Below are 27084 nucleotides of genomic sequence, written 5' to 3'. Positions count from 1 at the left end.
AGCTACAGAGTTCTACAACTGACTTTAACTTGTTTTGGAGGTTTGAAGTCTTCAGTGAAGGCCTTCCTGTCTGTTGGTTCACAGTTTAATTGCCGATCTATTTTTCCTTCTTTTTATATTTATTTATTTTATTATACTTTTTTCTTTTCTTCACCCCTTTTTTCTAATTTCTGAATTTTTTTCTCTCTTTGTAAATGGTTGATAAATACTCGTCTTGAATTTATAATTTTCCCCTTCCTCTCCTGTTTTTTTATCCCTTTTTTTCCTTTCTCTTACTTTATTCTTCTATAATTTTTTTGCTGGCAGGTTAGTTTTGGTCCTCTTCCGACTTTCTCTGTATTAAGTTTTATATTCCTGCAGAAGGTGTTCTAATCTGTAGTTATGTTTTTTAGTGCATAAACTAGTTACTATTTGTTATAGTATTTATACAGAACTGCTGTTAATGACACAGATCTGGAAGTTGTATTTGGGTTAATTTTTTTGGTAGAGCTAGCTACTTGTTTTGGTAGCCGTCTAGTTTTGGGTTGTGTGGGTGGGGTGGATTTTCTAGTTCCAACATCATTCACTGTATATATTATATCTCTTTATTGCTCAGGACATGTATATGTGTTGATTTTACGAATCTATGTTTACATCTCTGCTCCCAGACTGCTATTGTACTGCTTGACTTTTTATATGCCTTCTGCCTTTTATGCATTAGTAATCGATAATGGCTAGTGCACTTAAATTCGTGAGCTGGAATGTAAAGGGATTGAATCACCCTGTTAAAAGGAGAAAGGTATACTCACATATCAAACAACTCAAAGCTGACATTGCTTTCCTTCAAGAAACTCATATTCGTTGCTCTGATAACTCCCGGCTTTTGTCAAAGTGGGCGGGTCAGCATTTTCATTCATCCTTTACTGCTAAAGCTAGGGGAGTCTCCATTCTTATTAACTCAAATATTCCTTTTGAACTCCATAATAAAATATCTGATCTAAATGGCCATTTTATTATTGTTTCTAGCAAACTATATAACCCTAAAGTTGCACTAACAAACCTGTATGCCCCCAACTTTGATGATGTTAATTTTTTTGAACGGTTTTTTTCCTCACTACCAGACTTAAACTCATACTCTCTTATACTGGGTGGTGACTTTAATTGTTGGTTAGATCCCAATTTGGATCGATCGTCCTCTGTTACTAAACCACCTACTAAATCTGCCTTAGCTATCCAATCGTTTCTCTCTAATTATGGTATCTCTGATATATGGTGTTTCCTCCATCCTACGGAGAGAGATTATTCTTTTTTCTCACATGTTCACCATACCTTCACTAGAATTAATTATTTCTTACTCGATAACCAACTTATTCCATTTGCCCACTCTTGTGACTATCAGAGTATACTGATCTCTGACCATGCCCCAATTACTCTCTCTCTGAATTTGCCTGGTCTCCCTCAGAGGAATAAAGAGCGGTTTGATTCAACTTTACTATCGAATGATGATTTTTAAAAATTTATTAAGGATCAGATAACCTTTTATTTTAACACTAATACATCACCTGAAGTGCCATCCCAGATTGTCTGGGATGCCATGAAAGCATATCTGAGGGGGCAAATAATCTCTTACACAGCAAATCTCAACAGAAGATCCCGTGCAGATCGATTAGACCTCATTAACCAGATTAAAGAATTGGATCAAATATATGCCCAAACTAAGAACCCTGAATTATATAAGAAGCGTGTTGAACTCCAAACTAAATTTAACCTTCTGTCCACTCAACCTGTCGAACGCCAACTTCTCGAAAGCAAGAGTCGCTTTTACATTCATGGGGATAAGTCTGGTAAATTCCTAGCCAATCAGCTGAGGCGTTCCAAAGCCAAACAACATATTACAAAGATCCGGAAGGAGAACGGAGACTTTACATCGGATCATTTAGAAATTAATGACGCATTTAAAAATATTTATTCTCGGCTTTATTCCTCTGAATCTCTGAATGACAATATCTCTGTTGATCAATTTTTACAGAATCTGAATATCCCCTCACTTTCATCTGATTTCAAAGCCAAACTCAATGCACCTATGTCATGAGAAGAAATATCTACTGCAATTTCTGCACTGTCCTCAGGGAGATCTCCTGGACCTGATGGGTTTCCTGTAGAATTTTATAAAACATTCTCTTCTCTTCTTTCTTCTCAGTTACTTTCAGTATTATCTGACTTGTTTAATTACGGCAAATTGCCACCCTCTTTCAGTGAGGCATCTATTATTCTTCTTTTAAAAAAAGGGCAAAGACCCAACAGAGTGTTCCTCGTATAGGCCGATCTCTCTGGTCAATGTTGATGTAAAGATCTTAGCTAAAGTTTTGGCTCATAGATTAGAAACCGTCATTCCCTCCATTATCTCTGATGACCAAACAGGCTTTATTAAAAACCGTTTCCCTTTTTTTAACATTCGGCGTTTATTTAATATCTTATACTCACCTCCAACTGGGATTCCTGAATGTGTTATTACCCTCGATGCGGAGAAAGCATTTGATCGTATAGAGTGGAACTACCTTTTTGCAGTTTTAGAAAAATTTGACTTTGGCCAAAGTTTCATCTCTTGGATCCAATTGCTGTACCTGTGTCCTACTGCCTCTGTTTTAACCAACTTTCAGAAATCCCAAGTATTTAATCTCAAATGTGGCACCAGCCAGGGATGCCCCTTAAGTCCCTTTCTCTTTGATTTGGCTATGTTACCTCTGGCGGTAGCATTTCGAAACTGCCCTGAATTGACTGGGATTTGGAGAGGGGGTGTTGAGCATAAAGTTTCTCTCTATGCTGATGACTTATTACTCTTTCTCTCAAATCCGTCTACATCCTTACCTCTAATGTTTTCACTTCTTGACCAGTTTAGATCTCTGGCTATAAACTTAATTTACATAAGAGTGAACTTCTCCCAATTAATAAAGAAGCACAAGAACTAACATTTCATGATCTCCCTTTTAAAGTAGTCCATAATCAATTTACTTATCTTGGAATTACAGTCACAAGGAAGTTTAAAGATCTCTTTCGTGAAAACTTTGCCAATCTTTTATATGCTATAAAACAGTGTCTGGTACAATGGTCACCTCTATCTATGTCTTTGGTAGGTCGTATTAATGTTGTTAAAATGTATGTTCTCCCCAAGTGTTTATACCTATTTCAATCTATCCCAATTTTTATTCCTAAATCTTTTTTTGATTCCTTAGACTCTATTATTTTGTCATATCTGTGGCAGAATAAGCGCTCAAGAATTAATAAAATCCATCTCCAAAAATCTAAAAAAGAGGGTGGCATGGCTTTACCTAACTTTCGTTTATATTATTGGGCAGCTAATATACGTTGTGCTACCTTCTGGTCTTTCTTCCATGGCCAACCCGAGTGCCCTAACTGGGTGGTGATGGAGCTGAGCTCCACTAAAGAATTATCTATCTCTGCACTTCTTGGCTCTGCACTCCCTAGTAGTCTGCCCAGATCAGTAGCTAATCCTCTTGTTAGACACACTTTGCGTATATGGGCTCAGATCAGGAAATGCTATGGTTTCCAGGGGTTTTCCATTTCCAGCCCTATTGCTCGTAATCACCTTTTTTTACCTACTACATACGATTCAGTATTCCAGGTTTGGTATAGGAAGGGCATTAGACATTTTGAAGATCTTTTCATTGATAATCGCTTCGCTTCTTTTCAGAAGCTCTCTGTTAAGTTCAATCTGCCCAATGCTCATTTTTTCAGATATCTCCAAATCCGACACTTTATTGCTCCTTTAATTCCTAACCTTCCTGAAATGCCTGCAAAAAATGCTTTGGACCTATTTCTTTCCATGAATCTACTAGGTAAAGGCTTAATATCAATCATCCAAGATAAACTAGTGGCCTTATGACGGGCCCCCATGGATAAAATCAAAATGGCCTGGGAGCAGGATTTGAATATCTCCTTATCTGAGGAGAGCTGGGATTCAGTTCTCAAATCGGTTAACTCAACCTCTCTTTGTGCTCGCCACTGCCTTTTACAGTTTAAGATTGTTCATAGAGCCCATTTGTCTAAATCTAAACTATCTCGATTCTACCCTAGCGTTAGTCCGCTCTGTGATAAATGCAAGAGGTGCGTGGCCTCTCTTATCCATATGTACTAGTTCTGTCCTAGCTTGGAGAAATTCTGGAAAGATGTCTTCACTACGTTATCGTGTATTCTGAATCAGCACCTAGAACCAAACCCCTTAATTGCTCTGTACGGTTTTTGGGGCGAGACAGATTTACGTCTGGGTCCGACCAAATGCTGAATTATATCCTTTGCCTCTCTCCTGACTAGACGCTTGATCCTCCTCAGATGGAGAGATGTTGCCCCGCCCACTCATGCTCAATGGCTTAGCGACATCATGGCCTGTTTGGACCTCGAAAAAATTCATTATTCAGTTCTCAATTCGGATCTAAAGTTCCATAAGGTCTGGGGACCTTTTATCGAGTACTTTCATAACCTTCCTCTTGACTAGGATTTTTTTTTCTTTTTGGTCCCTTGCTTTCAGCTCCTTTTTTTTTCTGGTAGAAGGCATTATTATCCTCTGTTGTTCAGTGTATTCACAGTCTGGGAGTTTGGCTGTCCTGACTTATACTTTCTGTATTGTGTTGTGGTTGGTCTGGAGTTGCTGTTGTTTTGTCTTGTGTTGTGGGGCTTGGGGAGGACACTAAGCTTACTTGTCTTTAATTCAGGTGCTTTTTTTTTGCTAAATTCTCTTCCTTTGTAGCATATTGTTATTGTATGCTTAATTTTGCACTGTTTTAATGTTCCTCATTGGGATTTGGGGTTTTTAATTTGTAAAATGTTTTGAAAAACTAATAAAAAAAAGAATTGTAACCCCTATGAAACCATTTAGCGCCCATCATAATCTCGTTAAAACATAACACGGGGTGGCAGGATCGGTACATGTACTCAGTATTGAGTTTGCGACCATCAAGTACAAAAGATTAAAACAAATGCGATATGATGCTGGCTTCAAGCTGATGTTGTTGATTTTGCTAAAGGAACAATAATTCTGCAGCTACTAAGAAGTTTAGTGTAAGTGAAAAACAAGTGAGAGAGTGGAGAAAGGCAGAGGACATGCTGAGGTAAATGCCAAAGACAAAATGTGCAAACCGTGGGAAAACATGCCAGTGGCCAGAACTGGAAGAAAATGTTTTAGTGGGTGAATCAACAGTGATCGTCCGGATACGTTGTTACCAGAGAAATGATTCAAGTTCAAGCGTTGAAATCGGACGAAAAACACCGTGAGCTCAGCGAAAATTTCAAAGCTACATGAAGTTGGTGCACCCAATTAATGAATAGACGTGATCTTGTGTTGGGACAAAAAACAACGATTGCTCAAAAAATTCCCGCAGGGTGTTGCTTACGTTCAAGAACACTTCTGGATGGACGAAGCAGGTTGCTTGAAGTGGGTTAAAGAGGTGTGGCATCGACATCCCGAAGGTTTCGGGAAGGAAAAGTCGCTACTTGTCTGGGACATGTTCAAAGCGCACTTGTCAGGTGAAACAAAAGCAGCACTGAAAGCTGAAAATACGGACATTGCGGTCATCCCCGGTGGTTTGATGTCCGTGCTTCAGCCACTAGATGTGAGTTTAAATAAATTTTTCAAAGAATTCATGCATCAACAGTGAATGAACTTGACTCAAAAACAACCAATAAATGCAACCTATTTTCCGTGTATTCATTTTTCCAAAGTTGGCATCCTCTGTATAAGCCGACCCCCTCTAACTTCAGGACCAAAATTTAGGGCCAAATTCTCGGCTTATACACTGGAATTTGAGACAGATTTGAGACAGATACTTCAGATAAAAACATGAGTGTATGTACAAGTATATCATAACAGCCCCCCCTTTTCATCAAAACAAAGAAAAGGAACAATTGTATTAACAATTCAACTCAATTCCTCTGGAGTCTGCTTTCAAGTATATTTTCGTGGATTTAACTTTCAGAGCATTTATTAATCATATCTTATGTCTCCTATGCCTGTCACAAATACATACCACTCATTATTTTCATTTGTATGAGCATATTTAGAAAATATAAAACATACTAAAATTCGATTTTCTTCTTTTTCTTTCTTTTTCAATCTTTTTATTGATTTTCATATATACACAAAAAAACATAACATAGTAATGAGTAAATTATGAATACAATAGACTTGAAATCACGTTGATAATAAGATAACAATATCCTATTAAACATCAACAGAAGAAAATACCTTAATCAAGTCCATATGATTATATATGAAAAAAAACAAAAATAACCATTAAAAGAGAGAAAAAAAAATTGAAAATATGTGAAAAAAAGTATATATTAAGAAAAATAAAACACTAAACTAAACTAACATGGGCAATAATAATAGTTTACAAGTATATGATAGTGTCAAAAAACTCCAGAACTCCATACCTGAACATGAATAAGCAGAAAGAAGGTCTGGAAAAGGCCAAATTAATTCATATGAAAATGTCGAATAAACGGTCTCCAAGTTTCTTCAAATTTAATTGATGAGTCAAAAATAGTGCTTCTAATTTTTTCCAGGCTCAGATAAGAAATAGTTTGAGAAAGCCATTGAAACGTGGTAGGAGGATTTACTTCTTTCCAATTTTGTAATATAGACCTTCTGGCCATTAATGTTACAAAAGCAATCATTCGTCTGATTGAAGGAGAAAACTGATTACCATCTTCATTTGGTATGCCAAAAATTGCAGTAATAAAATGAGGTTGTAAATCTATATTCCAAATTGAGGAAATAGTAGTAAATATGTCCTTCCAGTAATTATGTAAAGTGGGACATGACCAAAACATATGGGTCAATGAGGCCACTTCTGAATGACATCTGTCACATTGAGGGTTAATATGAGAGTGGAATCGAGCAAGTTTATCTTTAGACATATGAGCTCTATGTACAATTTTAAATTGTATTAAAGCATGTTTAGCACATATAGAAGAAGAATTAAACATTTGCAAAATTTTTTCCCATTTATCTGTTGATATATTATATCGAAGTTCTTTTTCCCATTCTTGTTTAATTCTAACTGATATTTCTGGTTGTATCTTCATAATCATATTATAAATAAAAGCTACTAATCCCTTCTGACAAGGATTTAAGGTAAAAATCAAATCTGTAAAGTCCACCAAAGTTGAATTAGGAAAAGATGGTAAAACTTTATGTAAGAAATTTCTAATTTGTAAATATCTGAAAAAATTAGATTTAGGTAATTCAAATTTGTTGGAAAGTTGGTCAAATGACATCAAAGTATCTTCAAAAAAGAGATCACGAAAACATTTTATACCTTTCCTTTTCCATATGTTAAAAGCTTGATCTGTCCAAGAGGGTTTGAAAAAGAAATTAAGTAAGATAGGGCTATCAAGAACAAAGTTTTTCAAAGTAAAAAACTTACGAAATTGAAACCAAATTCGTAATGTATGTTTAATAACAGGATTAGATATTTGTTTATTAAATTTAACTAAATCAGCAGGAAGACAAGAACCAAGAACAGAGAATAGAGAATATCCCTTTACCTCATTACATTCCAAATTTACCCACTGTGGGCACAGTGGTGAATCCAAGTCTAGTTTCCAATAAATTAAATTACAAATATTATTTGCCCAATAATAAAATCTAAAATTAGGTAAGGCTAAACCACCATCTTTTTTAGATTTTTGTAATTGCTTTTTACTTAACCTAGGGTTTTTATTTTGCCACACAAATGAGGAAATCTTTGAATCAATGTTATCAAAAAAAGATTTAGAAATAAAAACTGGTAGGGCTTGAAATAAGTATAAAAATTTCGGTAAAATCATCATTTTAATAGCATTAATCCGACCAATTAATGATAAAAACAAAGGAGACCATCTTGTAGTAAGTTGATGAATTTGATGAAGCATAGGTAAAAAATTCAGTCTAAATAAATCTTTATATTTCTTGGTAATTTTTATACCTAAATAGGTAAAGTTATCAGTAACAACTTTAAATGGTATCCTATCACTCAATAAAGTTCGTGCATTTAAAAGAAATAATTCACTCTTATATAAATTTAGTTTATAACCAGAAAAAGTACCAAATTGAACCAACAAGGATAAAATAGCGGGAATAGACCTATCAGGGTCAGAAATATATAACAGCAAATCATCAGCATAAAGTGATAATTTGTATAACTTCTCATTACGGGTAATACCAAAAATATTAGGAGATTCACGAATAGCAATAGCTAAAGGTTCTAATGCAATATTAAATAATAAAGGACTTAAGGGACAACCTTGTCTCGTACCACGAGATAATTGAAAAAAAGAGGATCTATAGTTATTTGTAAGAACAGAAGCAACAGGTTTATGATATATTAATTTAATCCATGATATAAAGTTAGGACTAAAATTAAAATTTCTCAATGTATTAAATAAATATTTCCATTCAACTCTATCAAAAGCTTTTTCAGCATCTAATGAAATAACACATTCTGGGATTGTGGGTGGTGAAGTATGAATTATATTAATCAATTTTCTAATTAAAAAAGGAATACCGATTCCTCATAAAACCAGTTTGATCTTCTGAAATAATCTGTGATAGTACTTTTTCTAATCTAATAGCTAAAATTTTTGTAAGAATCTTAGAATCTACATTTAATAGTGATATAGGGTGATAAGATGTACATAAAGTAGGATCTTTATCTTTTTTAAGAATTAGAGAGATATTAGCTTCATAAAAAGATTGAGGTAATCTCTTCTTAGCAAACGCATCATTAAAATTTTCACATAACCAAGGAGAGAGCAAAGAAGAAAAAGTTTTAAAAAATTCTACTATATAACCATCAGGACCAGGAGCTTTCCCTGAATTCATTGATGAGATAGCCTCTCCTATTTCCACCATAGAAATCTAACATCTAACAGGCTATGGTCTTCATCAATCAGTTTAGGAATATTCAAATTGTTAAAAAAATTATCTATCATGGACTGGTCACCATCAAATTCTGATTGATATAGAGATTTATAAAAATCTTGAAAGGTATTATTAATTTTTTTATGATCAGTAGTTAAATTACCGTCTTGTTTGCGAATTTTAATAATTTGTCGCTTAGTCGAGATAGCTTTTAATTGATTATCTAACAGTTTACCAGTACGATCACTGTGAATATAGAATTGAGCCCTGGTCCTAATTAATTGATTTTCAATTGAAGAAGATAATAGTAAACTATGTTCCATTTGAAGCTCAACTCTCTTCTTATAAAGTTCTTTGGTAGGAGTCACGGAATAAATCTTATCAATTTCCTTGATTTTATCCACTAATAAAGCAATATCTAAATATCTTTGTTTTCTTTTACCAGCAGAATACGAGATAATTTGTCCACGAATAAAAGCCTTAAAAGAGTCCCAAAGTATTCCTCTGTCGATTTCTTCAGTACAGTTTGTTGAGAAGAACAAGTCAATTTGCTGTTTTATATAGGTGATAAATTCTGGGTCTTGAAGCAAAGTAGCGTTAAGCCTCCAGGATCTGATATTATTGGAATAGTCCGAAATCTTAATAGATAACTTCAAAGGTGCATGATCCGAAATAGTAATAGAATCATATTTACAATCAATAACATCCATTAATAACCGATGATCAATAAGAAAATAGTCAATTCTAGAATAGCTATGATATACATGTGGAAAAAAATGAAAATTCTTTATCTTTAGGGTTCAAAAACCGCCATATTTCTGTAATTCCCGAATCAACCATAAACAAATTAATAAGTAGGGCTGATCTGTTCGGAAGAGTACGAATAGGTTTAGATCTATCCATCGAAGGATTCAAACAACAATTAAAATCTCCACCCATTATCAACATATATTCATTTAGATTAGGAAGGGAAGTAAATAAACGTTTAAAAAATTCAGGGCAGTCAAAGTTTGGAGCATGAATATTAACTAGAACAACTTTCCAATGGAAAAGTAAGCCAGTTATCAACAAAAATCTACCCTGTGGGTCAGAAATAATTTCATGATGTGTAAACGATATTGAGGGGTCTATAAAAATAGACACTCCCCTAATTTTAGCGGTAGAGTTCGAGTGAAATTGCTGACCCTTCCAGAACCTAAAAAAACGTTGATTATCCTCCCTCCTGATATGGGTCTCCTGTGCAAAGATAATATTAGCATTCAGTCTATGGAATACTTTAAATATTTTTTTACGTTTAATCGGATGATTTAAACCATTAGTATTCCAGGAGATAAAGTTAACAGATTTATCCATCATACTAATATTAGTTGTGTGTATCATAAAAGGTTAGAAAGACACATAACCCACAATTCAGGAAGGAGGAAAATTGATTCAGGAGCAACCGGAGAACATGACACCTCAACAATATTAATAATTTAAAGTCGGCCCATAAACTAAAAGCAAAAAAATAAAAAGCAAAAGCGTGAAAAAAGATCCCTACCCCCTCCCCCCACCCTTCGAAAAAAAGCCAAGCGGCAGGTGCATAATCTAATACTAATATTACCCCCATTTCAAGATGGCAGCTCCATAAAAAGATTAAAAGAAAACTATATAACACCCAAATTAAAATATAGAGTTGCAAAAAAAATATATATATCAATCAGAATAAAAGAAAACTAATATAATAAAACAAACAATCATTAATAAAAAAAAGTATAAGCATCAAAACTTAAAAGTGTAATATACCTTTAAAAAAAAATCACGTGTACAAATACAAGATGACGTTTCAAAAGCAAAGACTTATGGGAAGAAGAAACCGCATTTTGAAAAAGCCATATTACTAAATACAAATGTGAGTTCAGCAATCTGTTAAAAGACAAAATAAGATTTAAAAAAAAGGGATATAATAAACAGTACAATATATATAAAAAAAAGACCAAAAATCCAAAACATTCGTCCCATTTCTGAGTACAGGTAAACAAATAAATGCTTACAAAAAACAGAATCTTATGGGAAAAAGAAACGACATCTTAAAAAAAAGTAAATCATTATTGCAAAATATAAACGTATATAACCAAAACAGAAAGAAAAAAAAGATATTATAAAAATTAAAAAGAACATCTATAAACAATGATGATAGTAAAAAAAAACCAGACCCATAGATCAAAATAAGAAGTTATAACCCAGCTTCATAGGTTAAAACTTAAAATAGAAAGATATCCTCTCTCCGAAAAATCTTCCACATAACACATAGTTCAAGTTGCAGTAGAAGATCCAAATTCTTCAACAAATTTCTTCGCTTCTTCCGGAGTGTTAAAAATTTGCTGACTGTTGTCGCTCAGCGTAATTCTAAGCTTCGCTGGATACATTAAAACTTGTTTAAGTCCAATCGAATAAATCTCTGCCATCACTGGTTTAAAAGCGATTCTGGCTCTCATAACCTCATAAGAATAATCCTCAACAATTCGAAATTTGAAGTTATTGTAAGAAATCATACCTTTTTTACGAGCTAATCGAATTAAAAGCTCTTTCTCACGAGGATAATGAAGGCGAACAATCACCGCTCGTGGTTTATCAGTCATAGACGAATACCTCGCAACTCTGTGAGCACGGTCAATAACAGGTTTAGTTTGCAAACCTTCATCACCGAAAATTTCCCACAGTAATTTAGAGAAAAATTCAGTTAAATCACCGGACTCAACTTTTTCGGAAAACCCGATAATTCGCAAATTCTGTCTGCGAGATCGATTTTCGAGATCAGTAATTTTAAACTTATGCTGATTTACAACTTTAAGAGTCGATTGTACCTTCTTATCCAACTCCTCAAGTGTACGTGCTTTTTCAACAATTGATTTTTCAAGAGTCTCCAACTTATCTTCATGTCGCTGAATATCCGTTGCCTGCGACTGAAACTTAGTATCAAGCGATTTAACAGCTCCTTCAAGTTCAGACATTTTCGTGGTAAGCTTGTTTTCCAGACTTGCCATTTTACTTTCCAGGTTATCTTCCAAACTTGCCATTTTACTTTCCAGCTTGCTTTCCAAACTTGCAAATTTAGCGTCCAGAAGATTAGAAATTGCGTCGATAGATAAAGGCTCCTTAGACGATTTCTTACTTGTAGCCATTTTAAGCTCAGCAAAGTTAGATCAAATATAGTTTTAGGGAAAAAAAAAGTCAATCGAAAATATCAACTCATTTGGTTAAATTCGAAAAGATTTGATTAAAGGGTGATTATAGTTAGAAAAGTGAAGAGCGCCTAAAAGGCAGATGTTTACGTCGCCATCTTGAAACTCCACCCTCTCGATTTTAACTTCAAACTACACATCCTCAAATAGGACATGGTCCTTCTTAAATGCATAATAGTGTCACAGACTTACTGTTCAATTGCTCATGCAATTATTCAATGTGGGACAAAATCTTCTAGATAATGTGGCCTTTTCACTGTGCGGCCAGAACAAGTTTTTACTGTTTTGTCCGAGTCCTGTTTTTTGTTATTTGCATTTTCAATGTTTGTGTTGTGTCATTAGCCTCTGCTAGTGTTTGTCTGTGGCATTTGATGTGGTAGGCACACTGTGGTCATTGATCTGGGTTGTTTGACCTGATTTTGCCAGTTCATGTGTGATTACTTTTCCAGACGGTTCCTCAGCCATCTTTTGTAGATGTATATGATTACCAAACCAAGGGGTTTGGACTAGATATGAACGCTCATAAAGGCACACAATTGCTTTCTCCCATTTCTTTTTAGCTTGCACCAGGGGTTGCATGCGCACGGTATCCCCTTTGACGAGTGGGGCAAGATCTTTGGCTGATTTGCTGTAATTGTTGGTCAGCTGCTGGACACGTTGTTTCATACGGTCGCTTTCGTGTACAACTGTCGGTTCCAGTAAACTCGCTGTTGCAGGCAGGAGCGTGCTTGTGCAGCAATTCATCAGACGCTGGGCAGGACTCGTGCTGAGCCCTTGCGAAGGTGTGTTGCGATGGTCTAGAAGTGCGGGGTAGGGATCTGGTCGCGATTTGTAGTTCTTTGTGAGGATCCGCTTAGCTGTTTTAACTGCTGATTCAGCTTTTCCATTCGCTTTGCTATTTCTGGGACTGCTACACAAGTGCTCAAAACCCATTCTTGTGCAAATCTGTGAAACTCCGCTGACGTGTATCGTGGCCCATCATCACTAATCACTTGTGTTGGGCTACAATATCTCACAAAATGGGCCTTCAGTTTACAAATAACAGCTCCTCTGGTCATATCACAAAGAAGATCTACCTTGAAATAATTACTGTAGTAATCAACAGTGGCAAGGTACTCTTTTCCTATCTTTTCCCACGGCCGAGCGGGTACCTCATGACTCATAAGCGATTCTTTCTGCTGACTCATTTCGTATTTGCGACAAACATCACATGTAGCAATATATTGCTTGATGTCACTGCTCATGCCTGACCAAAGAAGACATTCACGTGCACGTCTGAGGCATCCTTCTACGCCCAAGTGTGATGAATGAATTCTTTCCTTCATTTGCTTCCGCTCACTTTGCGGTACGATGACACGCTCACCTTTGAAGATTAAGCCGTCTTGGACTGTGAGCTCATCCCTATAGCTATAGTAAGGTGTGAGTTACTCTGGCAGTGTGTCACGTTCGCTCTGCCATCCACTGATGATTACACGTTTCAACGTCTGTAGCGTGTCATCTTTCTCTGTTTCTATGCGAATCTGCTCTAGACGCTCATCGCGGTTTGGCAGGTGCGATAGGATATTGACTTCGTCGAAGCTGTTCTCCTGGCCTGGAGTACCGCTAACTGCTTGCGATAGCGTATCCGCGAGGTGTATGAGCTTTCCTTGACAGTAGGTGATGTCGAAATCTTGGCTCTGCAGGTGAAGAAGCATCCCCTGTAGGTGCTTTGGTGTCTTCAGCAGCGGCTTCTTAACTGCCATTTCAAGTAGCTTGTGATCACAGAGTGCTCTTGTGAAATGGCCAAAAGTGTATTGTTGAAAACATTCAAGTGCGAAAATGATTGTTATTGTAATTACATTGACACCTGTAAAAGCACGGAAATGGCTAAATCACACCTACAATCACACCTAATGTTATTGAGCGTTAGCTTTTTCTCTTGTAACAGACTTTTTCTGGTTTAGGAGTTGTTAATGCCCAGTACGATCTTGTCTCTCATCAGACTGTCTGACATACACAAGCAAAAATTACATGTCCTTGCAAGAGATCTAAGGCTGGCAAGAAACGATTCAAAGGTCTCACCTTGTTCTTGTTACCACTTTTTGAACAAGTACCATTCATATATCTCATTTTTCTCACCAATGGCATATCTGTCAAATGCAGCTAAAATCTTTGAGGTCTTGGCTTTCGGCCTCATCTGCGAACACAAAACTGTTGTAGACCTCAAGTCCTGACAGTCCAATTGTATGCAAAAATAATGCCGCCTGGTACGCTGGAACTTGTTTGTGCGGTTTGTGCTATGACGCTGTAGTTAGTCCACATCCGCTGTCATGTCTTCCATCCGTCTATCGGTCCGTGGTTGAACATCACGGCTGGTGGCAGGCAAGTGCCACTGACTGGGGGAAGGATTTCTGGCCGGACCATGGTTCCCCGGCACGGGGTCACCCGCGGGTGCTGGGTGCCGTTGAGGTTCTGCTGTCTCACCTCCAGGCATTGATACTACACCCGCCTCTACTTGTGGCTCGTTGCTCATCTCAGTTGATATTTTCCTACTCTTACACTCACCCTCTGATGTTTCAGAGTTGTGCTATTATTATGCTGCCAACTGCAAGTTGAAAAATCGGGCGCTGCGGTTGAAAAAATCAATTTTCCGAACACCACCGCTGCTGCCATGCTTCGAGACAGATAGTTCAGTTAAAAACAACGGCGCACGCGCAGCAGCTTCAGTCGTCTGCTCAAGAGGGCATGGACGAGTATATCATAACGTTAGCAGCACTGTAGCATAGTGGCTAGTGTAATGCTTTACAGCACTAGTGACCGGGGTTCGAATCCCACTACGGCCTGGAAGGAGTTTGTATGTCTTTCCCCATGACCACGTGGGTTTTGTTTGGGCCCTCTGGCTTTCCTTCACATTCGAAAGGTTAATAAGTCGTGGGCATGCTCAGTTGGTGGCGGAAGCATGGCAACGATTGCGGACTGTGCCAGTATAATCCTCAGACTGTGTTGGTTGTTGATACAAACGATGCATTTTAAGCAGCATGAATGGTCTCAACCCAAAATGTTGACTCTATACTCCTTTCCATAGATGCTGCCTGACCTGATGAGCTCTTGCTTGGATTTCCAGCATCTGCAGATTTTCTCCTGTTTGTGAATGCATTTTACTGTTACGTTTCAGTGTACATGTGGCAAGTAAAGCTAATCTCCTGGGGGCAACTCGCTATCATGAGTCGTATTTTTCTCTGAAATGCATTACATTGCAAAGCAAAGTGCTTGGGCTGCTTTAACCCAACCCTGTGTGAATTCCTAAGGTTTAATAAACAGTAGCTGTATCTATGTGGCACCCAACCTGGTCTGAACTTTGTTATGATTCATTTCCCTTCTTTTCAGCAGCCAGCATCTGCAAATAAAGAAGATCAGAAGAGTGTCCAATTTGTCATAGAATCCAGATCACCATCTCCAGAGATGATACAGGTGAATATCAAACTGGAACTACCATTGTAAACCAAAACAGCTCATCTGCCTGGTTACTCTTTAAGGTAAAATCCACCTATGTGGGAAGGAAGCACTACCTGGCTACCTACCCTCAGTGCCACTTTATTGGGTATTTTCTGTACCTAATGTAGCCCATCCACCTCAAATATTTGACACGTATGTTCAGAGATGCTCTTCTGCACACCACTGTTGTAACGCATGTTTATCTGAGGTACCATCTCCTTCCTGTCAGTTGAACCAGTCTGGCCATTCTTTTCTGACCTCTCTTATTAACAAGGCCTTTTTTGCTGCCAGAACTGCTGCTCACTGGATATTTGTTGGTTTTTTGCACCGTTCTCTGTAAACTCTAGAACTGTTGTGTATGAAAATCCCAGGAGATCAGCAGTTTCTGAGATACTCAGCCCAACTTGTCTGCCACCAACAATCCTTCCATGGTCAAAGTCACTTTAATAACATTTCTTTCCCCGATCTGATGCTTGATTGGAACAAGTGGGTTGCTGCCACATGATTGGCTTATTCAAAATTTGCATTGCAAGCAAGTGTACAAGTGTACCTAATAAAGTGGCCACTATACTCAAGAGTTTAACAGATTGTGTTAGGGGTGATTTTTTTCCCAAGGAAATCATGTCACGCTATTTTGTGAGGTAAATACAGGGGACCATAACAAATGGTCTGTGATGTATTGCATTCCTGTGCTGCACGAGCTCTGCCTTTTCAGTTGGCACCACGAGCCTTTGCATTGTTGTGGGAAGTATTTTGTGAAAATTGGCTTCAGTTCTGGTCTCCTCAGTGTAGGAAGGATATGAAAACTTTAGAGAGGGTGCAGAGGAGATTGACCAGCCCGCTGCCTGGGTTACAGATGATGTCTTATGGGGCAAGGTTGAGTGAGCTACGGCTTTCCCTTTTGAAGCGGAGGAGGATGAGAGGAGAATTGATAAAAGTTACAAGACGAGGGGTGTAGATCAAGTAGACAGTAAGTACTTTTTTCCCCTCCAGGGTGGAAATGGCTAATATGAGAGGACATACTTTCCTCCAATCACCTTAAAATTATTGGGTATGGTTTTTTTTACACAGAGTGAGCAGTGCATGGAATGCAGGAGTGTGGTAGAGACCGATACATTAGGGATAGTTAAGAATTCAGGCACATGAGTGACAGAAAAATGTAGGAGGGAAGAGTAGGCTTGATCTTGGAATGGGTTAAAAGGTCAGCACAACATCGTGGGTCGAAGGGCCTGTACTGTGTCTTCGGAGGAGAATGGCTAGAGTTTTCCTAGCACATAGCCCTCTGTTTTTCTAAGCTCCATGTACTTATCTAAGAGGCTCTTAAAAGACCGTATTGTATCCACTTCCACCACCACTGCCGGCAGTACATTCCACGCACCCACCGTTCTCTGTGTGGAAAACCTACCCCTGACAGCCCCTCGGTATCTATTTCCAAGCACCTTAAAACTATGCCCTCATGTGTTAGCCATTTCAGCCCTGGGGAAAAAGCCTCTGACTATCCACGCGATCAATACCTCTCATCATCTTATACACCTCTATCAAGTCGCCTCTCAACTTCCGTCGCTCCAAGGAGAAAAGGCCAAGTTCACTCAACCTATTCTCGTCAGGTACCCTCTCCCTAGCAACATCCTTGTGTAGAGTGACAGAAACCTACACATGGTGCTGGTGGAATGCAGCAGGCTAGACAGCATCTATAGGAAGGAGTACAACCGACGTTTCGGGCTGAGACCCTTCGTCAGGACTAACTGAAAGAAGAGATAGTAAGAGATTTGAAAGTGAGAAGGGGAGATCTGAAATGATAGGAGAAGACAGGAAGGGGAGGAATGAAGCTAAGAGTTGGAAAGTTGATTGGTAAAAGGGATACAGAGCTGGAGAAGGGGGGAGTATCATAGGACGGGAGGCCTAGGCAGAAAGAAAGGGGGAGGGAAGCACCAGAGGGAGATGGAGAGCAGGCAAGGAGTGATTGTGAGAGGGGCACAGAGATAAAAAAGTGAGCGAGAAAGGAAAAAAAGAGGGGAAATAATATATAAATAAACAAGGAATGGGGCAAGAAGGGGACGAGGGGCATCAATGGAAATTAGAAAAATCAAAGTTCATGCCATTAGGTTGGAGGCTACCCAGACAGAATATAAGGTGTTGTTCCTCCAACTTGAGTGTGGCTTCATCTTGACAGTAGGGGAGGCCATGGATTGACATATCAGAATGGGAATGGGACGTGGAATTAAAATGTGTGGCCACTGGGAGATCCTGCATTCTCTGGCGGACAGAGCATAGGTGTTCAGTGAAAACAGTCTCCCAGTCCGTGTCGGGTCTCACCAATATATAAAAGGCCACACCGGGAGCACCATACCACACCAGCCGACTCACAGGTGAAGTGTCGCCTCACCTGAAAGGACTGTCTGGGGCCCTGAATGGTGGTGAGGGTGGAAGTGTAAGGGCAGGTGTAGCACTTGTTCCGTTTACAAGGATAAGAGCCAGGAGGGAGATCAGTGGAAAGGGACGGGGGAGACGAATGGACTAGGGAGTTGCGTAGGGAGCAATCCCTGTGGAAAGTAGAAAGGGGAGGGGGGAGATGTGCTTGGTAGTGGGATCCCGTTGGAGGCGGCAGAAGTTACGGAGAGTTATATGTTGGACACGGAGGCTGGTGCAGTGGTAGGTGAGGACAAGGGGAACCCTATCCCGAGTTGGGTGGCGGGAGGATGGGGTGAGAGCAGATGTGCGGGAAGTGGAAGAGATGTGTTTGAGAGCAGAGTTGATAGTGGAGGAAGGGAAGCCCCTTTCTTTTTTTTTAAAAAAAAAGGAAGACATCTCTTTCATCCTGGAAATAAAAGCCTCATCCTGAGAGCAGATGTGGCGGAGACGGAGGAATTGTGAGAAGGGGATAGCATTTTTGCAAGAGACAGGGTGGGAAGAGGAATAGTCCAGGTAGCTGTGAGAGTCTATAGATTTATAGTAGACATCAGTAGATAAGCCTTCTCTAGAGATGGAGACTAGAAAATTTGTTTGTTAATATATTACATTTGAATAATCTTTCCTTTAGGTAAAGGAAATATCTCCTGACACATCTGAACAGACTGTAAAAGTAAGTGCATATTTTCAATGTAAAAGCACCTCCAATTTAGATTTTTGTGGTTCTTGTAGTCGGTATTCTTTCTAAGAAACTGTACAGTAATGGATGGATCTGCAGGCAAATTTACCGTCTAATGAGATTGTGCCGTCCACGCCTTTGACAGTCTGTTGTTCTGGCTGGCCCTTCAATACAGCAATATTTCCTAGAGATTACACAATACGTGTGAGATGGGTTGAGGCAGGGTGAGGTAGTAATGGATCCAATTGATGGATACAGCTCAGTCCAAAAAAAGGCAATGCCCTTCCCACCACTGAACACATTTGTAAAGATCGCTGGCACAAGAAAGCAGCATCCATTATCAAGAATCCCCACCATCCTGACCATGGTCTCTTCTTGCTTCTACCTTCGGGCAGAAGGTGGAGGAGCCTTAGCTTTCACATCACCAGGTTCAGGAACAATTATTGCTCTTCAACTATCAGGCTCCTGGGTAACTTCACTCGACTCCACACTGGGCCCACTTTCAAGGATTCTACAATTTATGTTCTCAGTTCCCTCCTCCCCCACTTTCCTTTCCTTCCCTTCCTTCCTTCCCCTCCTTCCCTTCCTTTCTTCCCCTCCTTCCCCTCCCTTCCTTCCCTTCCCTTCCCTCTCAGTTTGTCTTCTTTTGCCCATTGCTTGTCTGTCAGTCTTCATATGTAGTTTTTCATTGATTCTATGTAATTATTTGTTCAACTCTGAATGTCAATTAACTTATTTTGAAGGGCTCTATAACTTGCGTTCTCTGTATATTTTTTTTATTTGCACAATTTGTCTGCTTTTGTATTTTGGTGGTTTCACAGTCCTCTGAGTGTACGTTCATGATCTTCTGCTGCTGTAGCCCGTCCACTTCTAGGTTTATAACCACATATAACCATATAACAATCACAGCACGGAAACAGGCCATCTTGGCCCTCCTAGTCCGTGCCGAACTCTTACTCTCACCTAGTCCCACCTACCCGCACTCAGCCCATAACCCTCCACTCCTTTCCTGTCCATATACCTATCCAATTTTACCTTAAATGACACAACTGAACTGGCCTCTACTACTTCTACAGGAAGCTCATTCCACACAGCTATCGCTCTCTGAGTAAAGAAATACCCCCTCGTGTTTCCCTTAAACTTCTGCCCCCTAACTCTCAAATCATGTCCTCTAGTTTGAATCTCCCCTACTCTCAATGGAAACAGCCTGTTCACATCAACTCTATCTATCCCTCTCAAAATTTTAAATACCTCGATCAAATCCCCCCTCAACCTTCTACGCTCCAATGAATAGAGACCTAACTTGTTCAACCTTTCTCTGTAACTTAATTGCTGAAACCCAGGTAACATCCTAGTAAATCATCTCTGCACTCTCTCTAATTTATTGATATCTTTCCTATAATTCGGTGACCAGAACTGCACACAATATTCCAAATTTGGCCTTACCAATGCCTTGTACAACTTTAGCATTACATCCCAACTTCTGTACTCAATGCTTTGATTTATAAAGGCCAGCGTTCCAAAAGCCCTCTTCACCACCCTATCTACATGAGACTCCACTTTCAGGGAACTATGCACAGTTATTCCTAGATCTCTCTGTTCCTCTGCATTCCTCAATGCCCTACCATTTACCCTGTATGTTCTATTTGGATTATTCCTGCCAAAATGTAGAACCTCACACTTCTCGGCATTAAACTCCATCTGCCAACGTTCAGCCCATTCTTCTAACCGGCATAAATCTCCCTGCAAGCTTTGAAAATCCACCTCATTATCCACAACACCTCCTACCTTAGTATCATCGGCATACTTACTAATCCAATTTACCACCCCATCATCCAGATCATTTATGTATATTACAAACAACATTGGGCCCAAAACAGATCCCTGAGGCACCCCGCTAGTCACCGGCCTCCATCCCGATAAACAATTATTCACCACTACTCTCTGGCATCTCCCATCTAGCCACTGTTGAATCCATTTTATTACTCCAGCATTAATACCTAACGACTGAACCTTCTTAACTAACCTTCCATGTGGAACTTTGTCAAAGGCTTTGCTGAAGTCCATATAGACTACATCCACTGCCTTACCCTCGTCAACATTCCTCGTAACTTCTTCAAAAAATTCAATAAGGTTTGTCAAACATGACCTTCCACGCACAAATCCATGCTGGCTACTTCTAATCAGATCCCGTCTATCCAGATAATTATAAATACTATCTCTAAGAATACTTTCCATTAATTTACCCACCACTGATGTCAAACTGACAGGTCTATAATTGCTAGGCTTCCTTCTAGAACCCTTTTTAAACAATGGAGCCACATGAGCAATACGCCAATCCTCCGGCACAATCCCCGTTTCTAATGACATATTAAAGATCTCCGTCAGAGCTCCTGCTATTTCTACACAAACTTCCCTCAAGGTCCTGGGGAATATCCTGTCAGGACCAGGAGATTTATCCACTTTTAAATTTCTTAAAAGCGCCAGTACCTCCAGCTCTTTAATTGTCATAGGTTCCATAACTTCCTTACTTGTTTCCCACACCTTAGACAATTCAATATCCTTCTCCTTAGTGAATACCGAAGAGAAGAAATCATTCAAAATCTCTCCCATCTCCTTCGGTTCCACACATAGCTGACCACTCTGATTCTCTAAGGGGCCAATTTTATCCCTCACTATCCTCTTGCTTTTAATATAACTGTAGAAACCTTTCGGATTTACTTTCACCTTATTTGCCAAACCAACCTCGTATCTTCTTTTAGCTTTTCTAATCTCTTTCTTAAGATTCCTTTTACATTCTTTATATTCCTCGAGCAATTCCTTTACTCCATGCTGCCTATATCTATTGTAGACATCCCTCTTTTTCTGAACCAAATTTCTAATATCCCTTGAAAACCATGGTGCTCTCAAACCTTTAACCTTTCCTTTCACCCTAACAGGAACATAAAGATTCTGTACCCTCATAATTTCACCCTTAAATGACCTCCATTTCTCTATTACATCCTTCCCATAAAACAACTTGACCCAAACCACTCTCCTTAAATCCCTTCGCATCCCCTCAAAGTTAGCCTTTCTCCAGTCAAAAATCTCAACTCTAGGTCCAGTCCTGTCCTTCTCCATAATTATATTGAAGCTAATGCTATTGTGATCACTGGACCCGAAGTGCTCCCCAACACATACATCTGTCAGCTGACCTATCGCATTCCCTAACAGGAGATCCAACACAGCCCCATCTCTAGTCGGTACTTCTATGTATTGTTGCAAAAAACTATCCTGCACACATTTCACAAACTCTAAACCATCCAGCCCTTTTACAGAATGAGCTTCCCAGTCTACGTGTGGAAAATTAAAATCTCCCACAATCACCACCTTGTGTTTACTACAAATATCTGCTATCTCCTTACACATTTGCTCTTCCAACTCACACGCCCCATTAGGTGGCCTATAATACACTCCTATCAGTGTTACTGCACCTTTCCCATTCTTCAATTCCACCCAAATGGCCTCCCTAGAGGAGCTCTCTAATCTATCCTTCCAAAGCACCGCCATAAGATTTAATCGGACAAGCAATGCAACACCTCCTCCTCTGGCCCCTCCTACTCTATCACACCTGAAGCAACTAAATCCAGGAATATTTAGTTGCCAAACACACCCTTCCTGCAACCATGTTTCACTAATAGCTACAACATCATAATTCCAGGTATCAATCCACGCTTTAAGCTCATCCACCTTTCTTACAATGCTCCTAGCATTAAAATAGATACATTTAAGATACTCTCCATCTCCTCCTCTCTTTCCATCCCTAACAATGCATTCAAATTTATTATCCTTTTCTTTCTTCTCCCCTACATCTTCGGGCTGAGTGCATCCCTTCTCCATCACCTGCCTTTCCTCCCTCACACACTGTCTATTTACTTGCTCCACTGGTGAACTAACCTCCTCTCCCATAGTCTCCTCAAATAGTCTCCCGCCCCCCCATCTTACTAGTTTAAAGTCCGCCCTGTAGCCCTAGCAAACCTCCCCGCTAGGATATTGGTCCCCCCACGATTCAAGTGTAACCCGTCCTTCTTGAACAGGTCACTCCTGCCCCAGAAGAGGTCCCAATGATCCAGAAACTTGAATCCCTGCCCCCTGCTCCAATCCCACAGCCACGCATTCATCCTCCACCTAATTCTATTCCTACTCTCACTGTCGCGTGGCACAGGCAGTAATCCCGAGATTACTACCTTTGCGGTCCTTCTTCTTAACTGCCTTCCTAACTCCCTATACTCTCGTTTCAGGACCTCTTCCCCTTTCCTACCTATGTCATTGGTACCTACATGTACCACGACCTCTGGCTCTTCACCCTCCCACTTCAGGATATCTTGGACGCAATCAGAAACGTCCCGAACCCTGGCACCAAGGAGGCAAATTACCATCCGGTACTCCCGGTCACCTCCACAGAAACGCCTGTCTGAGCCCCTGACTATTGAGTCCCCTATTACTATGGACCTCTTTCTTCTAACCCTACCCTTCTGAGCTACAGGGCCGTCCTCTGTGCCGGAGGCTCGGCCACTGTCACTCCCACCAGGTAGGCTGTCCCCCCCAACAGTACTCAAACATGAGTACTTATTGTCAAGGGGTACAGCCACTGGGGTACTCTCTAGTACCTGCCTCTTCCCCTTCCTGACTGTAACCCACCTATCTGCCTCCCGTGGTCCCGGAGTGACCACCTGCCTCTCTATCACCTCCTCACTCTCCCTGACCAGGCGAAGGTCATCGAGCTGCAGCTCCAGTTCCCTAACTCGGTCCCTCAGGAGCTGCAGTTTGATGCATTGTGTGTTCAGAGATGCTCTTCTGCACACCACTGTTAGGGAATAGTTTTGCTATTGTTGTACTATTACCACAAGATACAAGAAAATACAAGAAAAAGCTTGTCTTGCATGCTGTACTTGCAGGTCAGATCATGGCACAGTGCATTGAGGTAGTACAAGGTAAAACGATTAATGCAAAATATTGTATATAAGCTACAGTGCTTAAGAAAAATGTAGTGCAAGTACAGTACATAGAAAAAGTATTCACCCCTCCTTGGAAGTTTTCATGTTTTATTGTTTTACAACATTGAGTCACGGTGGGTTTATTTTGGCATTGACACTGGTCAACAGAAAAAAACTTTTGTGTCAAATTGAAAATAGATCTCTACAAAGTGATATAAATTAATTACAAATACAAAACAAAATAATTGATTGCATAAGTATTCACCCCTTCAAGTCCGTACCTTTGGCAGCAATTACAGCCTTGTGTCTGTGTGGATAGGTCTCTATCTGCTTTGCACATCTGAACACATTTTCCCCATTCTTCTTTACAAAACTGCTCAAATGCTGCCACACTGCATAGGGATTGTGAGTGAACAGCCCTTTTCAAATCCGGTCACATATTCTCATTTGGATTGAGGTTTGGACTCTGACATGACCTCTCCAGGTCATTATCTTCATTGTTTTAAGCCATTTCTATGTAACTTTGGCTTTATGCTTGGGGTCATTGTCTTGCTGGAAAACAAATCTTCGCCCAAGTCGCAGTTCTCTCACAGGCTGCATCAGGTTTTCCTCCAGGATTTCCCTGTATTTTGCTGCATTCATTTTACCCTCTACCTTAACAACCCTTCCAGGGCCTGCTGCAGTGAAGCATCCCCTCAGCATGATGCAGCCACCACCATGTTACATGGTAGGTTCGGTGTGTTTTTGATGATGTGTGGTGTTTGGCTTATGCCAAACAGAGCATTTAGACTGATGGCCAAAAAGCTCAATTTTGGTTTCATCAGACCATAGGATCTTCTTCCAACTGACTTCAGAGTCTCCCACAAGCCCTCTGGCAAACTCTAGTCAAGATTTCATGTGAGTTATTTTTTCTCAACAGTGGCTTTCTTTTTGCCAGCCTCCCATAAAGCTATAAACACAAAGTACACTGCAGATGCTGAGGTCAAAGCAACAAGCACAACACGCTGGAGGAACTCAGCAGGTCAGGCAGCATCCGTGGAAGCGAGCAGTCAACGTTTCGGGCTGAGACCCTTTGTCAGGTCTGAAGAGGGAGGGGGCAGAGGCCCTATAAAGAACATTTGGCATAAACATTGAATTCTTCAACTTCTGATAATTTCCTCCCTCTCCCTTCCCCCATCCCAGTTTCACTCTGCCTCCTCCTCCAGCTGCCTATCACCTCTCATGATTCTGCCCTCTTCTGCTAAACATAGTGCTTTCCCCTTACATTCCTTCTTCACCTTTCCTGCCTATCCCCTCCCTGCTTCCCCTCCCCCCGCCCTTGATCTTTCTTCTTACTGGTTTTTCACCTGCCACCTACTAACCTTCTTCCCACTCTCCCCCCACCTTCTTTATAGGGCCTCTGCCCCCTCCTTCTTCAGACCTGACGAAGGGTCTCAGCCTGTAATGTTGACTGCTTGTTTCCATGGATGCTGCCTGACCTGTTGAGTTCCTCCAGCGTGTTGTGCATGTTCCCATAAAGCTATGACTTGGACAACAGTTGAATGCACAGTCACTCGCATCTCAGCCACTGAAGCTTGTAACTCCTCCAGAGTTGTCATAGTTTCTTGGTGGCCTCCCTCACTAGTCTTCTTCTTGCACGGTCACTCAGTTTTTTGAGGGCGGCCTGCTCTAGGCAGATTTACAGCTGTGTCATATTCTTTCTATTTCTTGATGATTGATTTAACTATTTCAAGCGAATAGTTTCTTGTATCCATCTCTTGATTTGTGCTTTTCAATAACCTTTTTGCTAAGTTGCTTGGAGTCTTCTTTTGTCTTCGTGGTGTAGTTTTTGCCAGGATACTGACTCGCTAGCAGTTGGACCTTCCACATACAGTTGTATTTTTACTGCAATCAATTGAAACACCTTGAGTGCACACAGATCTCAAAAAACAGATCTCAATTTAACTACATAATCATGTGACTTCTAAAACCAACTGGCTACACCAGTGATGATTTGGTGTGTCATATTAAAGGGAGTGAATATTTATGCAATCAATTATTTTGTGTTTTATATTTGTAATTAATTTGGATCACTTTGTAGAGATCTGTTTTCACTTAGACATGAAAGTCTCTTTCTGTTGATCAGTGTCAAAAAAGTCATATTAAATCCACTGATTCAATGATATAAAAGAATAAAACATTAAAACTTCCGGGCCAGCAGGGGGGTGGGGGTGGGGTGGTGAATACTTTTCATAGACTTCGTAAGTGATAAGGTGTAGCATCACCATGAGGTAGATTGTGAGGAAATTCTTAATCTGAACACTGGCCAATTATTGCATTTGTAATTTGATCTTTCTCATTCGTATTCTGATTGACCAAGGAGTATTTCTAATTTCCCATTTTTGGTTATATTTTAATGTTAACCATATTTGAAAAGGGATATTCAATAAGGTATAATCATAAACTTGAGAAGGTCTGCAGATGCTGGAAATCCAAAGCAAAGCACGCAAAATCCTGAAGGAAACCATGTCACACGGCATCTATGGAAATGAATAAACAGTCGAAGTTTTGGGCCAAGACCCTTCATGAGGACTCCTTATTGTATTCAGTAAAATTCTTTTTTTGGATCAAGCATGCTTATCTGCTGTCTGTTCAATTCTTTGTATATATGTGTGATCCTGTAGCCCCCAACCCCCTGTCATTTCTCTTTACTCCCCTCAATGTCTTGCTCTTGTTTGTATTTGTGCCTTTTCTGTTTTACATTGGTAGAATGTTCTCACATCTTTTCTTTCCATCTCGCCAGGAGGAGATAACGGACTCGTTCTTGGCACTCTCGCTGGGCTCAGAGCCTGTGGACCCTGACCAAGCTCAGGACCGGCGCAGGTGGGAGGAAGGAAACATGGACTACATGGGAAAGGATGCTTTTGCAAACATTCAGAAAAAGTTGGACAAGTTTCTGAAGTAGTGTTTTGGATGTTTTTAAGCACTCTTCAGCAAAAATACCTTTTTTTTCTTTTTTTGCTTATATAGATATGGATGGCAGCTTATCTGTGGCATATTTAATATTGCTGATTTACTATTACACTGTAAATAGAATTTTGTTCTGGATGAATTTTTTTTACATTTATTAGTGGTATTAAAAATTCTTTACAAATCAGTTGATAGTGTTAGTACAAGGAAATTCCCAAGACACAGATGCAAGTGATTCTGCAGATGCTGGAAATCCAGTTAGTTGGAGCTTTATTGTCATTGCTGAGGGCAACAAGATCGCAGTGCTACTCCAGTGTAAAACAGCACACTGGCAATTCAGATACCAAAAAAACAATCACTAAACTTAAAATAACATCTCAGCTACTTACAGTGACATCTTGGTTACAACTGAATTAAAAACAAACAACTCTAAAATTAAAAGAAGTGTTGCACATGTCGGTGGTATAAAGTGGAATA

The 27084-nt window shown here is 39.7% G+C and overlaps 1 protein-coding gene across 17 annotated transcripts in view; it reads left to right on the top strand.

The window, feature by feature from the left end:
* The window catches only part of gyg2 (glycogenin 2), a 120564-nt gene extending 93831 nt beyond the window's left edge, over nucleotides 1-26733 (top strand). For 11 of the 17 annotated variants that reach the window (XM_059963757.1, XM_059963755.1, XM_059963771.1 and 8 more), the window contains 3 exons: nucleotides 15487-15570; nucleotides 18635-18676; nucleotides 26441-26733. In XM_059963757.1, the coding sequence (XP_059819740.1) occupies nucleotides 15487-15570; nucleotides 18635-18676; nucleotides 26441-26602 (288 nt within the window). In that variant the 3' untranslated portion in view covers nucleotides 26603-26733. The remainder of the gene's footprint in view (nucleotides 1-15486; nucleotides 15571-18634; nucleotides 18677-26440) is intronic. The other 6 variants (XM_059963756.1, XM_059963763.1, XM_059963761.1 and 3 more) reach the window with 1 other exon arrangement.
* The last annotated feature ends 351 nt before the right edge of the window (nucleotides 26734-27084 follow it).

The sequence above is a fragment of the Hypanus sabinus genome, chromosome 3, assembly GCF_030144855.1.
Source record: "Hypanus sabinus isolate sHypSab1 chromosome 3, sHypSab1.hap1, whole genome shotgun sequence".
Lineage (NCBI taxonomy): Eukaryota > Metazoa > Chordata > Chondrichthyes > Myliobatiformes > Dasyatidae > Hypanus > Hypanus sabinus.
Note: the sequence above shows the minus strand (reverse complement) of the source record. Positions and strands in the feature narration are given on the sequence as shown.